We start from the raw sequence: 16,263 nt of genomic DNA, 5'->3' as shown, positions 1-16,263 counted from the left end.
TTATGTCACGATAACGATATACCACGATATATTTTTAGCTATTCTACTTGTATAAGATAATGTGCAACACACTAGTGACAGGAAAATGAAGCTTCAAATTTGCTTCATGAACTTGTTGTTGTATTTTTGGACTCCTCTGGGTGGAACTCTCTGTTCAACAATGGGCTGAAATTACACCGACTTGCCATTTTTTTAAACCCCTTTATTCAAATCAACAGTGCCATCTAGAGGAGCCCAAAAATACAGCAACTGGTTCATGACGCAAATTTGAAGCTTCATTTTCACATGAAAAACTTCATTTTCACCTCGGGGATCCTCAGCCTGTTTGGCCAGTTTGCGCAGGGCAGCGGCGAATCCGGAGTTGGCAGACTGGGCGAGCGCGCTCCCATTGGTCAGAGGGCTGAGGGGACTGACGGTGGCCGTGGTGCGAGTCGCCGTGGAGACCATTCCTAATGACGCCGACTTGGTGGACTCATGGCTCATGCCTGCGAGTGCAGAAACACACCAAAAACTTCCTTACATGACACCTCGACCTAACAATTTCAAATTCATTTGAACCAAATTAAATACAAATCCAACGATTCTAATTTTGTTCCTTGACAAGCACATAACTCATTTTACTCATATATCAAATCAATTTTTTCTATTGAAATGAACCAAAATGACAAAAAAGGAGGAAAAACACCCTAGGCATGTTTTTGTATCATTTACGTCACTTTTTTTTTAAGGTCTTTAAACACAATTTTAACATAATACGATATTGTAATATAGAGAGAGAAGGCAGAAGCAATGGATAAGACAGAAATATAGTACAAGCAATATAACTAATCCATCTTTGTATTAACCCCCTTTTTTCCCCCAAACTAACAAACTTATTTTTTTATCTCACAATATCCATCAATAATCATGACCAAAGATGTAAGCCTACATTATAAAATGAACCTACAGCCATCGCCTTTTGTAGGCGTAAAAAGCAGGACTGAAGGGGAATGACGTTCAATAATCTTCAGTACAAACTAGGGTGAAGTCCCCGTTTTCAATTTTCTTCTTGAGTCAAATTTACATTGTCGATCTAAATAGCGTTCCACTATCTAACGATCCAAAGTGGAATCACACTCAAAAATAAAGGTGAGGCAGGAAAAAATAGAGTTAAGAACTGCTCTCTGCACTTTTCCTGACTCAAGGCAACTCTGGGCCGAATTGGCCCCGCCCATGAAACCGGCCTTCACCTCTTGCAAAACATCCCAGAGCGTGAGCTTCACGGATTGATAGAAGACTCAGAAAGTAATACTTTAGCTTAGGTGCCAGTACATCTGCAACACAGTATAAGGGAAGGTTATTTACCATCTTTCATGAAATACTGATTGTTTGCAATTCTCTTGTTGTGTTATAATTCACATATAAACGCCGGCAGTTCCACTTTATCACCTTGAATGCTTGGCGCCAAATTGGTAGCAGCATGAGAAAATATGTTCGAAATGAAGAAGCCCTTGTGCGTGTGAGCTCGTGCAAGCTGCAGCGCCGCTCGAACGCAGACAATCCCGAGGTCTTGAAGGCGCCGTCGGCCGACTCCCTCGGGGAGATGGACGCGTGCGCTCATGTGCATGATTTGCTATTAGGGTCAGCGCTCTATTTGACACGGCGCCACCCCTTGACCGTCATAAAGGCACAAGTGCCCCTTGGATGAGGAGGACCATTACAAATGAAGGCATTTTGGTACAAAGTGTGTCACTGTAGAAGAAATAAGTGGAAGGACACTTTTACCCCGACATAGCAGAGAGAATACATGCCAGTGAGTTACTGCTGCATACTGCGTTTGTACGTGTTGCTGCTCCGTGTGCGGTAAAGTAACAGTTTGAGGCAGGGGGCGTTACCAGAGGGGGGCAGGGTAGAGTGCCCACCCACGGACCCAATTCTGCCCACCCAAAGAAAACTGGATGTAGTTCTGATGAGCGGGAAATAAAAAATCAAAATCAAATCAACTTTTATTTGCTTAGCCCAAATCACAACAGTTATCTCAATATATATATATATATATATATGTATAAACTTTCAATAGACTGCAGCGCTTAAATTCTTTGTGGTATCAAATGCAACTTGAGGTCTAACTGGTTTATTGTGTTTAGAACATCACATTAAAACATTATACTCATTTGGCCTTTTTCGACCGAGTAAATTGAGTTCCGACTTTGGTCACGCAACAAACTCAACCCGTATGTCAAGGTACCATTGTTTGTACTATGCATACTATTTTTACTTGACTACAACAATCGAGCCCCGTCTCCTATGTGGCACATTCGGTTTACCGCGCCACAATTCCGATTGCGTCCAAGATCCCTGAATAGCAATAAGAAGTCTATTTTGTGTGTCTCACGCATAAAAGCAAAGGGGAGGCGAGTAGGCGAGCGTTCGCGTGTAGATGCTTTTATGTCCGTTAATGCAACGTAATTGCGTGTAGCTTTTCATGTGACGTCCAAAGACAAATTTCCCTGGGGCCAATTAGGATGATCTTGAATCTATAATCTATTGATTAGTGGGTACACTTAGCGCAAACATAGGCTGGAGCAACCTTTGTCCCGATCCCCCTCCCACCCCCTCCTTTAACCCTCTCACTGACCCACTAACGTTAATTACAGCTGGAATTAGCCAGCAGCTCCCGACACTACAACGACCACCCTACCCCCCCTGTTCGCTCACTACAGCCATGACCTCATTACCACCACACGAACACACACACGATCATCCTTCGCACACACAAGCAATAAACACTGGTAAACACTTGGACACTGCGCAGTGGGCAATGTTTTGTTCATCGTATTTAACTGAGGCTAAACAGTCGCGTTTTCTTTCAAAAAAAAAAAAAAAAAGCGACTGTAATATGCATGCCAGGCCAGGAGATGGTGCTGTCACTTTCTGAAGAGACTCTAAAAATTAAAAAAATAAATAAATAAATAAAAATATTATATATATATATATGATGATCATGTATATATGATGATCGGGTTCGTGGAGGAGGCGGGACTAGCATTATGTGCAAGTGCGAAAAAAAAAAAAAAAAAAAAAAGAAGCTACAAAAGAGGACTATGGATCCATTCCTGTATGATGGGGAGAGGGCAGTATGGACTGTCCATTCTCCAAAGGCAATGAATTTATTCAATGACACCACGTTTGCTAATCAGCGACTAGCGTTGCAGTTAGCAAACGTAGCACGAGTTGAAATGCTATTTTCCAATATTTATTCTTCCTTTTTTTCGACATTCTTCTGTTTGTTTGTGCGCACCACATCCAATCTCTCTTCATGAGTAGCAGGGCACTATCGGTTCATTGGCCAATGCCGAAGAACCAATGGAAGGACGACGTAGGGTCTGTCACACTATGCGTCAAGACACCCAAAACCGGCCACGAGACACTCCGTTTGTCCGCGACGCATCTGTCGGCTCAAAATCGGGCAACACTTGTGGAGTTTGGCGTCAGCATAAGCAAGGTGACTGTCTTATCCAACACAATGACACTACGACGCGCGATGTACTCAGGATTTTGCTTTTTGCACCAATTATTTTAAGTAATGCACATACTGTTTTGCAAATTCCAATTCTGACTTGAGAAATGTACCAAAGCGACAGAGAAAAACTGTTGAGTTGTATTTTTATTTTTTTTTTCTTGACACAAGTATCTGTACAGTACTTCTACTTAAGTACAGAGTGTGAGTACTTTCACACACATGCACAAACAAGCACAGGACCTTAAAGCAGACATTGGAGGGAAATGGATTGTCAACCTGCGACTGAACACCCTGGACAGTAACTCCGTATAGATAGCTAACAAATCTACTTCAGGACAGCAACTGTACTTTGTTACTTGCCACCCCTGAGTCCAAGTCGAAGTGAAAAAAAAAAAAAAACAGACAAAGAGAGTGATGAAGATGTTATAAGGAAAAAAAAAAAAAAAAAGATCCCGATAAGGCTCTGGTAAGGTTGAGATGATAAGAGTCTCCACGCAGTCTCTCTCCTTCTTGCCTTCCTCCCCCCCCCCATCTCTTCCTTCACTCTCATCTATCTCGGCACGCCGGGAGCTCATTTCACTAAAGCCAACAACAACACGCCGCTTGCTTTTTTTTTTTCCTCTTTTCTTTTGCTCGCCACAATCTTGCTGCCATATTCCCTTGATAGTCCAGCACCACATAAACACACACTACACACACACACGTGCACAATTTCGTAGTAACGTGCATGTGTGCATAATTCAAACACGCAGACACTCACCCTCCTGCTCACTCTTCCGCCTGTTCGTCGTCTGTGCTCCTCTGTGGCTCTCTGCCGACCCCCCCCCCCCCCCCCTCCCCTCCTCCCTCAGCCTTGCAGCTGCCGTGTGGTCACGTGACCTCCTCTCAACCCACTCTTCCTCCTCCTCCTCTCCATCCACTAGGACCCCCTCCTCCTTTCCCTCCCACTCCATCTATCACCCTCCTCTCAGCCCCCCCCCCCCGGAACCACCCCCCCCCCCGCCCTTCCTCCTTGTCGTCTCTGTCACTCGTTACAGCTTTCCAGTTTTCGCTCTCAAAGTGTGCTCTAGTCATCCTTCCTTCCTTTGGGCTGTGGTGCGTGTGCGTGCGCGCGCGCGCGTGCGTGTGCGTATTAACCCGCCGACCATCCATCACTCTGTCACTCTTCCAGTCGGTCCCGTCTGTTTCGGGACAGGGATGAGAGGAGAGGTGGGTTAAGGGGTGGCAGTTTGGGTGCTGGGGGGTGGCTCCCGACAGTGACCCTTCACCCCTCACCTCTTAACCTTTGCCGGCATGACGTTTGGAAGAAATAAACACAACAAAAACATCAGGCACCCCACTTGAATGTTTGGAGCGTATTATGGAGAGCTAACTTTTGAAATTGAGGCAGCGCAGCGGACTTGTGGTTAGCACATTTGCCTCAAAGTTGTAAGGTTTCGCGTGTGAGTTTGGGCGGTCCCCACACAGCCCACGTGCGCTCGGCGTAAAAACTGCCGCATCTTGATATTTGCGCCGGGGCAAGTCTTTACACCTGAAAATGTGGTTACACTTTAGACCAGCTTGAAGCAGGTCTAAGTTGTGGCGCAGATGGTGTGAAGCGATTGAGGGGAATTTGATCAAGGTGCAGGCAGACAGATTCTGCGCTCCACTAATATGTCATCGTTTTTCATTCATAAATATGACAACAGAATGCATTGAAGCTTCCGAATCATTGTAGAAATCAATTCATTGAACGGATCGTTACAAATCTCATCTTTACGATATTTTTCAAACCACATTCCTCTGCCCCTGTGCAGCTATGCGGACGCACGGTCACCAACGATCGACTTGGAACGACGTCTCCAAGCGCGCACTTCACAGCGGTGATTTGTAATTGCCCTGGCTAACTTTTGGAGGTCCGCTAGCAGTTCCTTAAAAAAGCCCCTTTGCACACTTTCATCTTCTGCATGGACTCCAGCGAGTCTATTTCTGCAACTCTCCAGCACTGAATTTAGAGGCAATAAGAGAAACTGCTTCCTTTGGCTGGGGAGCAATCCGCTCTGTTCACTCCCACAACGGCGCAAACGCTCATTTCTAACCGCGCCCGTATATGAAAATACCAAAAGAAGAAAAAAAAAAGAAAAAAAACGTCATCCATGCGCACAGTTACACTTTGCGCTGGGCATGAAATTGTGAACAAGTATGAATGGGTGTCATGCCATCAGCTTGCAACCAGTCCGGGGTTGGATGGATGGTCGGATGGATGACAAAAGAAAAGATGACTCCATCGATCCATGGATGGGTGGTTGGATGTGCCTAGAAACACTGTAGATCCCCAACAACAACAAAGCTAATAGAATCCCTTGCCTCTGAGCCATAATTTTAATCAGTTTTTCTCCACGAATATGCGCTGTGCCTAACTGAACAATAGCAAAGCTCAGCATGATGTCATACCGTGGGACATGTCCAGGCCTGCTGTCCTCCCTCCCCTCCTCCTTCCAAAAAACACGCACGCACGCACACGCATCTGACTCCCCCCCCGCCCCCCCCCCCTATGAGGACTGTGGAGGGTGCATAACCTACTGCGTCAGCTCATTAAGAGCAGCCAGCGTGTGCACGCCCGCGTGCGCAGGGATGGGTTATTAGGACGGAAGAAAGGGTTGCGACTCGAGAGGCATCATCACTCTAGCACGTCGGCGAGTGACTTTGTGCGCGTTCACGTACGTGTGTGTGTGTGGTTTGACACTTTCATTCCCTCTGCTTGTTTATTACCTCCACCAAATGTGAGGACGAGGGCTATTGTTTGCTCGTCATTTGCTGCTTGGTTAGTTTGCGGGAATACTCCAAAAAACGACAGATGAATTCAATTTAACTATTTGGGGGGGACGGGGGTGGGGGCCTCAGGTTTTCATGAACAATTCCTTACATTTTCGGTGAGAATCCATGGAAATGTTATCGTCCAAGAACCAGAAATCAAAACCAACAGATCAAAACAGAGATAATTTTGTCCGACAAATTATGTTCTTTTCGCGATTTGAGTTATGATAGAATGCCTTCCAGAATCACAAGTGGTATGGTCCATTTTTCCCCCACTTTTGTGACAGGGACTTATTTATCTATTGAGGACAGAATGGAGCAGTATAAACAGTAAATCGAACCTAACCTCTCCAGGAAAAACAATGATATGATCCTGTCACCTTACAATGTACTCCATGAAAAAGGAAGGAGTCTGCTAACTAACAAACAGAGCTGGGCAGTCCGTCCCTGGGCCGGACCAGTCGGACTCATTTTTGGAGCGGAGGGGTGGGGGGTGACAAATTTAAAAAAAAATGGCTGGACTAAGCGTGGCCGGAAGTGGATTTTAGTCCGGCCCACTAATCGGCCCTCATGCGTGTGACGTGCTCGCGAAACGGCCAAATTTCATCTCAGCCTACTCGGTGAAAGGCTTCTTTTTAGGCTTCTCTCAAAATAACTTGTGTCCGGGAGTATATTCAAGGTGCGCGCAGCACTCAAGTATGGCACATCATGCACTTCCCTACTTCCGGAAATACGCCGTAGCAAAACTGCTGTGTAGTGGTTTGCTGGCATGCTTTTATTTTGAAGGCCGGGAAGTGTGAAGGAGGGGAAGTGTGGAAAATAAGTAACTTGTTGAATGCTTGCAGACTTGTCGTCTGTTGGACCCAAATAATTATACAATACGACAAAACCATGCGACATGTAACATGCATTGCATGTTATGATTTGTGTTCCTGAGCTGAGCTTGTAAGGATGTAGATTTGTTTTTCATTTTGTGCGCGGACTCGGGGTTAAACTGTTTACCTGATTAGTCCACACATCAAATGTATGACTCTGCGATGATGGTGAAAGCTTGAAATCGATTAAGTGCCAATCATGTGTTTTGGCATGAACAACAAGGACGCCTCGAATGCAATGCAACAGGTTGTGGGTCCGCACAGCAAACTAGCAGCGGTGCCTCAAGCGTGTGGAAATATATGACTAAATACGAGAGAACTCAGTAAACACTCTCCAGTAACAGAGAAAAGACGGCGAATATACGGCAGTGTCTGTTTTCGACGATGAAATGAGGTCGAGCGGCGGATGATGAACAACCTCTTTACTGTGCAAATGAACGCTTAATGGAAGGTCGGTTGTAACATCCATGCAGTTTTTTTTTGCTCATGCCTTCACCCAACAGACACTAAGTTCTTCCGCCACCTTGCAGTCACCCCACATCTCTGATTCACTCATACAATCACAAAACATTCAGACACCTTCTCTGCCTCTGAGACAGTCGGAGCGGAAAGAACTTAATCAAGAATCCTGCGTAAGGTACACCCTCAAAAACAGTTGGGTTAAAAATAACGCCATTTTGGGTGAAAAAAGGACCGACCCACTACTTGGGTCAATTTGACCCAACTTACTGGGTTGTTTTAGAGAAAACAACCCCCAAAATGGGCAGTTTTGTACAAAACAACGCAAGAAGATGGATCAAACTGACCCAATTTGTGGATCGGTCCATTTTTGCCCCAAAATTGTGTTATTTTTAACCCAACTGTTTTTAGAGTGGGTAGATTGTATATTTGCAAAAAAAAGCCTTCCTCCTGTGATATTCTTGTGAAGTCTAGGACTGTCACGAATAGCATCCCTGTAGTTTTGTGACATGGAGTTCTAGAAGCTTCACTCAACCAGTGGTACTTTGTCAAAGTTGTTAGTCGGAAACACTAGCAGAAGCCCGTTTAAAATGATAGTCGGACCGGCCTATAGGCGATTACTATTTGGTCCGGCCGGACAAAATGGCGGATAAACGGACGGTGAAAGGGTACGGTTGTAGGCGGAAGGCGATAAACGGACTGCGAATTTTTTGTTAAAAAATGTTTTAGTCGTTTTGAAGTCACTGCCACCATTCAGTGCTCGTCTGTCAAATGTGTACTTCCAAATCAAAGCGATATCAGACCACACGATGGCTCATACAATAAAACACTCGGGTCACTTGTATCTCAAGGCATCACTGTATTTGGAGGCTGAAGGCAAACAGTTGCGAAGAGAGCAAGTCGACAACTTAAAAACTATAAACAACGTCTTCAATCATCAAAGTCGACAACTTAAAATCTATAAACAACGTCTTCAATCATCAAAGTCGACTTGACTATCATTATCATAACGTCGCCTTAAAAAAAAAAATTCAACCTCCAGTGCCGGCATGTGCTAGCGTCCACTTCCGCAACTGCTGCGCTCGGCAATATTTCCCAGATTTATTCTTGTTAGCTTGTACACATGCGCTCCACTATTTCTTGCTCTGACAGCTGACGCTAATAGCAGTTACAATAGCTGGCAGACATCCATGGATTCTATCCACACACACATGCGTACACACTGAGTGCGAATGAGAGGAAAAGTAGCCAAAATGTTTTACAGCCTCTTAAAGTTGTCTGTAATAGCAGTCCGAATGGCGTCAGCCTAGCATTCAGGGCTCCTCGCGGGGCTGCTAAATGGCTTTACTAGCTTTGCGCGCACAGCAGCACTTAACACTTCCTCACCATCCATAAACAACATACACACACATACTTACACACACTCAATCTCCTCCGCCACACACAAACAGGCCCGTAAGTGCACATAAACGTCAGAAAAAAAAAAAAGAAAAAAAAAGAGAGACATGCAGCGAGACATCCACGAGGAAAGGTGATCTTTCTTTACAACACACGCACACACACACACACACACACAAATCAGCTGACTCAGTTGAGTTTACACACACACACTGCGCTCCACAAAATATATGCATGCGACCCCGGGGGACCAAACAGCCAGCACGCATTTGTGCTGCTGGGATAAATGGAGCAGAAAAAGCACAGAGTGTAAGAAGCAACACCTCCAGCTCAGGCACAGACAATTAGAACTCGGGAAGCAGTGAGTCGTTCGTGGACACGTGCATGCAATGATTGTGTTTGATACGCAACACTAAGCTTCAGTGGCTCTATTTTCACCCAAATCAAGTGCGTTATCACAACTCCAAATATTTGGAAATGCTGGTTAGACCTCACTGCCCCTCACAGCAATGCCCCGACTGCCCCCTCTAGTGGCTGTGAGCGGTATTGGGGTGATGTCAGAGAGTTGATCGGACACTAGTCTGCTGGTCAGAGTCGTTCATTGATGGCAACCGAGCACTTGGGAAACTTGGATGAACACAATTATCCTTAGCCCAAATATTCCAAATGAATAAATAAATATATATAAAACATTAAAATATAGTGTAGTAGGCCTAAATGTTCATCAAAAAACAGACTGAACTATGATTCCTAAAGTACATTTATGATTTAATATTGTATTGTATCACTGTAAAGGGACTAAAAGTACATTGTCCGCACTCATTTTGTAATTTAACGACACTGTAAGAACAAAAAAAAAAAGGTTTTGAATGCAAGCTTATTCCACTTGATCTGCATTCATGGAAAAGTGATTTTTTTTCCCCAGCATTTTAGATATATTCTGGCGAGAAACTGTGGGAATTTCGTGCCTCGTCTAGCAATCGGCCACATCATTGCCATTTGTGTATGTTTGAATTGGGGGGGGGGGGGTCAGACAGCCTGAGTCCCTCCTCCTCTGTGTCCTGTGGCCCCAGGCTGCCTCACACGGCAGGTGTCGACAGCACGCCGGCTTGACCTCGACCATCTGAACAAACACGAGGGCGCCCCAAGACACACAAAATAGCAGATGCACGCAGGCAGGTGCTGGGGGGGGGGGGGGTGTTAGCGTGCGATGTTGGCCAAGGTGTGTGCTGTGTGAAGCACAACACAAATGAGTACAGTGGATAGCTTGCGTGGGTTTTCTGTAAGTACTCCTGCCTCCTCCGACATTCCAGAAAAAAAAAAAACTGCATTGGAGGTTAATTAAAGACTCAAAATTGTCTGGAGGTGTGAATGTGAGGGTGAACGTTTATATGTTCCTTGTGATTTACTGCCGACAAGTCCCGGGTGCACCGCGGCCCTTGCTGGAATTCAGGTGGGATATGCTTGATGAATGTGATGAATTTAGACGTACATATGCATGAGATGATGCTGCAAACGACAACCACAATGACAAACTTACCGGCAATGAACACCTCTCCACCTGAGGAGGGCCAAGCACTACGAATTCTGCCTAGCAACAAGTTGTCACCAAACTTGTTTTCCCGGTATGTCAATTAAAACAAACTGCCACTCGATGCATGAATGACTGACAAACACGCACGGCTACTACAGCCAATGGAGGGGATGAGGAGTGCGCGTGTGTGTGTGTGTGTGTGAGCGTGGGTGCGTGACTGAGTGGGCTACTTTAGTATATCAATATGAGAAAAGGATCATTAAAGAGATTGGAGGTTGACTCGGTAACCCCTGCAGAGCAGCTGGTCCATGGCAGGTCAGATGGTGCATGGGGCCGCACGTGTGTGTGCGTGTCAAACTCCACCTGCAGGCTGTGTACACACACGCACACACACACACGCACACACCCCTGCACACAATAGCCAAGTGATCCGCTTGGCTGCTGCTAATGCGCCCGGTGGCGTCTGTCTATTTGACGCCAACAATGCAGTCACTGTTAAAGCTCTCCCTTGACTCCCGTGGGTGTTGTGGGATGACACCCCGCATCACAGTCACGGGGTGGAGAGATGTGGGGAGACTCCATGATGGCAACTAAAACAAAATAATTCTAACCCTTAACCTAACATGGTCGAGAGGGGCTCCTCTATGCAGTTCTGTGCTAGGAGGGAAACGCTCAAAAAAACGCTTCTCGCCTGGACAAACGGATCCATCTATCTATCTATCTATCTATCTATCTATCTATCTATATATCTATCTATCTATCCAGCTAGCTAGCTAGCTAGCTAGCTATCAATGTATCTATCTAGTTATATGGCAAGCTAGCTAGCTGCTAGCTAGCTACCCTCACACCAAGTAACCTTAACCCTAAGTCGCGTGAGGCCCATTTCGCATCCGTTGAGTTTGGTTTGCCACATACGGTAGCATTTGTTTGCTCAGCAACAGGTTGTGCGGGAAAGAGCGCGTCGAGCGGAAGCTGCCTAACGAGCTGACAAACGCCTGACCGCCAGCGAGTCATGAACACGCTCCAAGCCGAAGTGCTGCATTTTGCCTTCACGAAAAAAAGCGACGCAACATGGCTCTCATTAGGTTAAAAAGCGCTTCAACGTATTTGTAGACACAGACAAATATGATTAAAAAAAATAATCAACCAACCCATTTCGACACTTCTTTTGAATGCGTTTTCTTGCCACGATATATTATTGGCACACGTGACAAACAGAATCAAAGTGACTTCCGGTTTCTGTACTTTTTTGATTCGGTCTTTACTGAATACTCTCCTACACATTAAATCATGAGATTAAATTGTTGCAACAGAAAAGTGCAACACTGATGAATAAGTAGTGCAATAGACAATAAGTCAATGCAGACAACTCAATGCTGTGCATCTGATGCAAAAAACTAAACTCAAACCAAGCTTAGATAGCTCAAATCAAGGTAAAATATGCTTGCTCTCTGTCTGCCAAGATATTTCTTCCTACCAGGCAGCTTTTATATCAGAGAATCTCAGTTTTGTTGTCACTAAAATCTTAAGGTGAAATAAATTGTTGAGATTTAATGACTGATTATGAGTATGTTTATCCTTAAAGGGGAAGTCAACCCAAACATATTTTTTTAAGAATATGTTCTTTGCAGGCCCACAATTAGAAACACAGCATTCTGATTAATAATGCGTTTGTGGAATAAGAGCTAATCCACTCATTTTTAGCCATATCAAGGGGCGGCCATTTTGTCACTTCTGTCGACTGAAAAGGACATCAAAGACCCTCAGGGCTCAGATAACGACCAATCATAGCTCAGCCCTGAGGGTCTGTGGTATCATTTTCAGTCGACAGAAGTGACAAAATGGCCGCCCCCTGACATGGCTAAAAATGGGTGGATTTTTGCTGCTTAACTTATATTTCATTCTAATCAAAATGCCCTGTTTCAACTAGTGGGACGGCATAGAACACAATCTTGAAAAAAAAAATTGGGGGATTGACTTCTTTAAATAAGACATCAGTCGGTGGAGTCAAGGTTTGCTACTACATGTTCACTGGTTTTAAGAAATCTTGCCAAGGCATATTCTTGTTCTCCAGACAGAAAATGATTCTAGTAATTTGTTAGTAATATATTGCTTACTTTAATACTTTGTCCTTGTTTTTTGAGCCCTGCGCAGACATAATTGAGAGGCCCCAGATTGGACAGAAAGCATTTCGATTTTTTTTTAAGTATGAAACAGACAACTTGCCGCCTAAAAGAGCCATTTCCACTGCAAATAAAAGAAAACACAAGCGTAATACAATTAAAGCAAACAGCACTTAAGTTGTTCCAAAAGGAAAGCGCAGCCCTGATAAACATCCACTGCAATAGCCATCAAGTCAACACAGACAACTCAAAGCTCCGCATAGACATCATTGAGAGCCTAATTGGACAAGCAACATTTAGGCTTAAAAAAAACAAAACAACAAACAGAAAACATGAAACGGGACAACTTACCGCCTAAAAGAAAAGAGAGAAACAAAAGCAGTCCTCGGCTTTAGCCCATCTCGCTGTTGACTGTGACAAAACACGGCTGCTGCGTGGATGTGGGACGGACAAGAGAGGAAGAAGTGGTGGGGGAGGAGGGAGGCTTGGAAGGGGAGGGAGGTGGGTGGTGAAGCTAGCACCTGCTCCACCGATGCTCCCTGGGGGGAACGAGGGATGGAGAGAGGAGGGAAGATGTGCAGGACAATCCCCCCAACCCCCAACCTCCCCCGCCCCCCCCCGCCCTTTCCACATGCATGCACAACAGCGCTGATAGCTCACACAGGCCTATAGGGCACTGGAGACATGATGCTCATGTCATGTCAACACATCTGCTAGTTGAAGTCATACTACTCTGTTGGTGCTCACCAATACATTGAAGATGTTTAGGCGATCTTTTCTTTTTTTTTTTTTTCATGGATTTTTATTGTAATCACACAGGCAAATCCAAATTCAAAGTTAAGCACTTTCAGTGTCGTATCAATGTAGTACCACATTATGCCACTACATGCTGAGCAGCAGTGAGCTGTACTAACAGCGAAGCGACATAATTAACAGCACAAAGAGGAGGGAGGTATGACCATGGTTTGCCGTTTTAATATTTGTTGTTTCCACAGAGCGGAGAGAATGAGTGTCTGTGTTGTATGCGCTGATTTTATGTGTTGCGGCTTCATGTGTGTTAAAGTTGCACTTTTTGAAGCTTATATTTGTGGAGACATCCATGCTAATGTTTGTTAGCAGTCCATGGCGTTTCACATTATAGGTTAGCATTGAGCTAGCAGACTTTCGTTAGACGGAATTATATGGTCTGGGTGAATTTTGGTGTTTATACAATGTGCTCATTCTCTCTTTTATGTGTCAGTCCAACAGTAAACTTCCACTGGAAGTGACAAAACATAAAAAAAACTCAGACCTCTATTGTGAAAACAAAAAAATAACATTACTGACATTATTAATATTTTATACGATAATATAGGCCACTCCTCCTTAATTTCCGGTTTCCGGTTCAGTTTAGCGAGTAGATTTTCTTTCCACAGTCCAGACACTTATGAATTGACTTACTATGTACTATTGACTTACTAACCGCGGTTATTAATTATTCTTAGTTTTGCTAATCAATGTGTTTTTGATGAGGCGCAAAATGAAAATCTTGCCTCCCAAACTTCGATGCGAAAGCGCTTATTTCGAACCTTGCTACAGTGCTGGGCCAATGGCCAAATAGCTTCATCAACAATGGAGGTGAAAAAGTGCTCCGCAAGCTGAGTTAGAAGTGCAGCCTTGGCATCTCAGGTGTGTTTTTTAATCTATATTCCCTGCAATGGCATTCACAGTTTACTGTGCTCTCCCGCTATTCGTCGGGCTATAGCGGCAGAGCGCTGCCGCGTATAGCAAAAATCTGCGAATGATTCATTTTGCTGCCATCTTGTAGAATCTAAAGGCATTAGGCAATTTTCAATCTTTTTAGGGGTGCATCAAATTTCTTGTGGATTTTCACTATTTGCAGGCAGAACAGTAAAATAACTGTCTGTAGATGCCACAAGGCGGCAGCAAATCAATACTTTGATGTCTAAATCAGTGATCCTCAACAAGTGTGCCGTGAGAGATTATCAAGTGTGCTGCGGAAAATTATCTAATGTCAATTGCTTTGACAAAAAAACTGTATTCAATTTTTTTGGGGGTGTGTGTGTGTGTGTTAATGTATGCATGCCAACCACGTTTAGTAACACGCAAAACAATTAAATGCTCTTCCACTATGACGTAAAAGTGTAATCAACCTGTAAATCCACTTTTTAAAAATCGTTTTGCTAAGTTGTGTGCTAAATATGTGCCTTCGCTCATTAAAGGGAAGTTAACCCAAACATATTTTTTTCAAGAATACGTTCCCAGCAGGCCCACTAGTTGAAACACGGCATTTTGATTCATATTGCATTTGAGGAATATGAATTAAGCAGCAAAATACACCTAGCTAGCTCAGGGGGCGGCCATTTTGTCACTTCTGTTGACTGAAAATGACATCATAGTTCCTCAGGGCTCAGGTAACGACCAATCACGGCTGACTTGTTTTCTGAAGCTGAGGCGTGATTGGTCGTTACCTGAGCAGTTGTGATGTCATTTTCAGTCGACAGAATTGACAAAATGGCTGCCCCCTGAGATAGCTAAAACGGGTGGATTTTGCTGCTTAACTCATATTAATCATATTGCCTTGTTTCAACTAGTGGACCTGCTGGGAACATATTCTAGAAAAAAAATATGTTTGCCGTGACTTCCTTCTTTAAAGGTTGAGAAACACTGGTCTAAATGATGTTGTTCAACTCACTTCAACATTGCTCCTTGGCACTATGCCACAAGATGGTGCACAAAACAGTGAATGGATGAGTTATACACAAAATAATGAAGAATAGGTTGCAAAAAAAAAAAAAAAAAAAAAACACACACACGAATGGGTCTCATCTCAATTTACTCACAAATTGACTTAAACAGCCTGTCAAATTGAACGCAAAGCTATTATTCTGTTGCATGAATGGCAACAGGTGGACACACAGGTTCATTGTACCTTGTGCTTTTAATTGATCTGCCTGTCACTATACGTTGCTGGCATAGACGCACAATCATATGTCGTAAATGCAGTAAATCATCCCTTCGGACAAATGGAGTGAAAGTGGGTCAAATGGCAGCAAGCTCAAGCCCCTACTTCCTGCCTCACCACACACACACAGACAAATATTTAGCAGCTGATTTGCATGGTTTTGTACCTGCAACTTTCTACCTCGTCCCATTCACCGCACGCCAATACCAGTCGAGCCTTTACTTTTTCCCCCTCATTAATGCACCTGCCTATAACACGCACACACTCACACAAAGCTCCTAGATGAGCACAGGCAGCCTTTCAACAAGCACTTGAAGGAGGCAACAAAACATACGAGTGAGGCTCTTGCAAGCGCCCCCCCCCCCCCCTCCCTCAAATCCGTGGCTGTTGTGCTCAAACCTACAGGAAGAAAATAGGGGGAGTGCGGACATGTGTAGCCTGACATGATTTATAGTGTGGCTGTGTACAGTCAGACACTCTCTGAGGTGGGTGGTGTCTCACCTCCATCCGCTGTGACCGATTGACTTCTGCGCGTGTGCGTGTGTGTGCGTGCGCTCATTACGATGTGAGAATTCAAGTGACTGATGGCTTGTAAACATACACAAGAGTCT

General features: G+C 44.4%; 1 protein-coding gene across 4 annotated transcripts in view; it reads right to left on the bottom strand.

Annotated features, from left to right (window-relative positions):
• The window catches only part of LOC147149004 (genetic suppressor element 1-like), a 63,052-nt gene that overhangs the window by 17,995 nt on the left and 28,794 nt on the right, over window positions 1–16,263 (bottom strand). For 2 of the 4 annotated variants that reach the window (XM_086028073.1, XM_086028075.1), the window contains exon 6: window positions 306–485. In XM_086028073.1, the coding sequence (XP_085884199.1) occupies window positions 306–485 (180 nt within the window). Of the gene's footprint in view, window positions 1–305; window positions 486–4,262; window positions 4,302–13,038; window positions 13,182–16,263 lie in introns of those variants that run through there. The other 2 variants (XM_086028077.1, XM_086028076.1) reach the window with 2 other exon arrangements.

The sequence above is a fragment of the Filicampus tigris genome, chromosome 4 (assembly GCF_054856515.1).
Source record: "Filicampus tigris isolate MCC_2025a chromosome 4, RoL_Ftig_1.0, whole genome shotgun sequence".
NCBI classification, from domain to species: domain Eukaryota; kingdom Metazoa; phylum Chordata; class Actinopteri; order Syngnathiformes; family Syngnathidae; genus Filicampus; species Filicampus tigris.
Note: the sequence above shows the minus strand (reverse complement) of the source record. Positions and strands in the feature narration are given on the sequence as shown.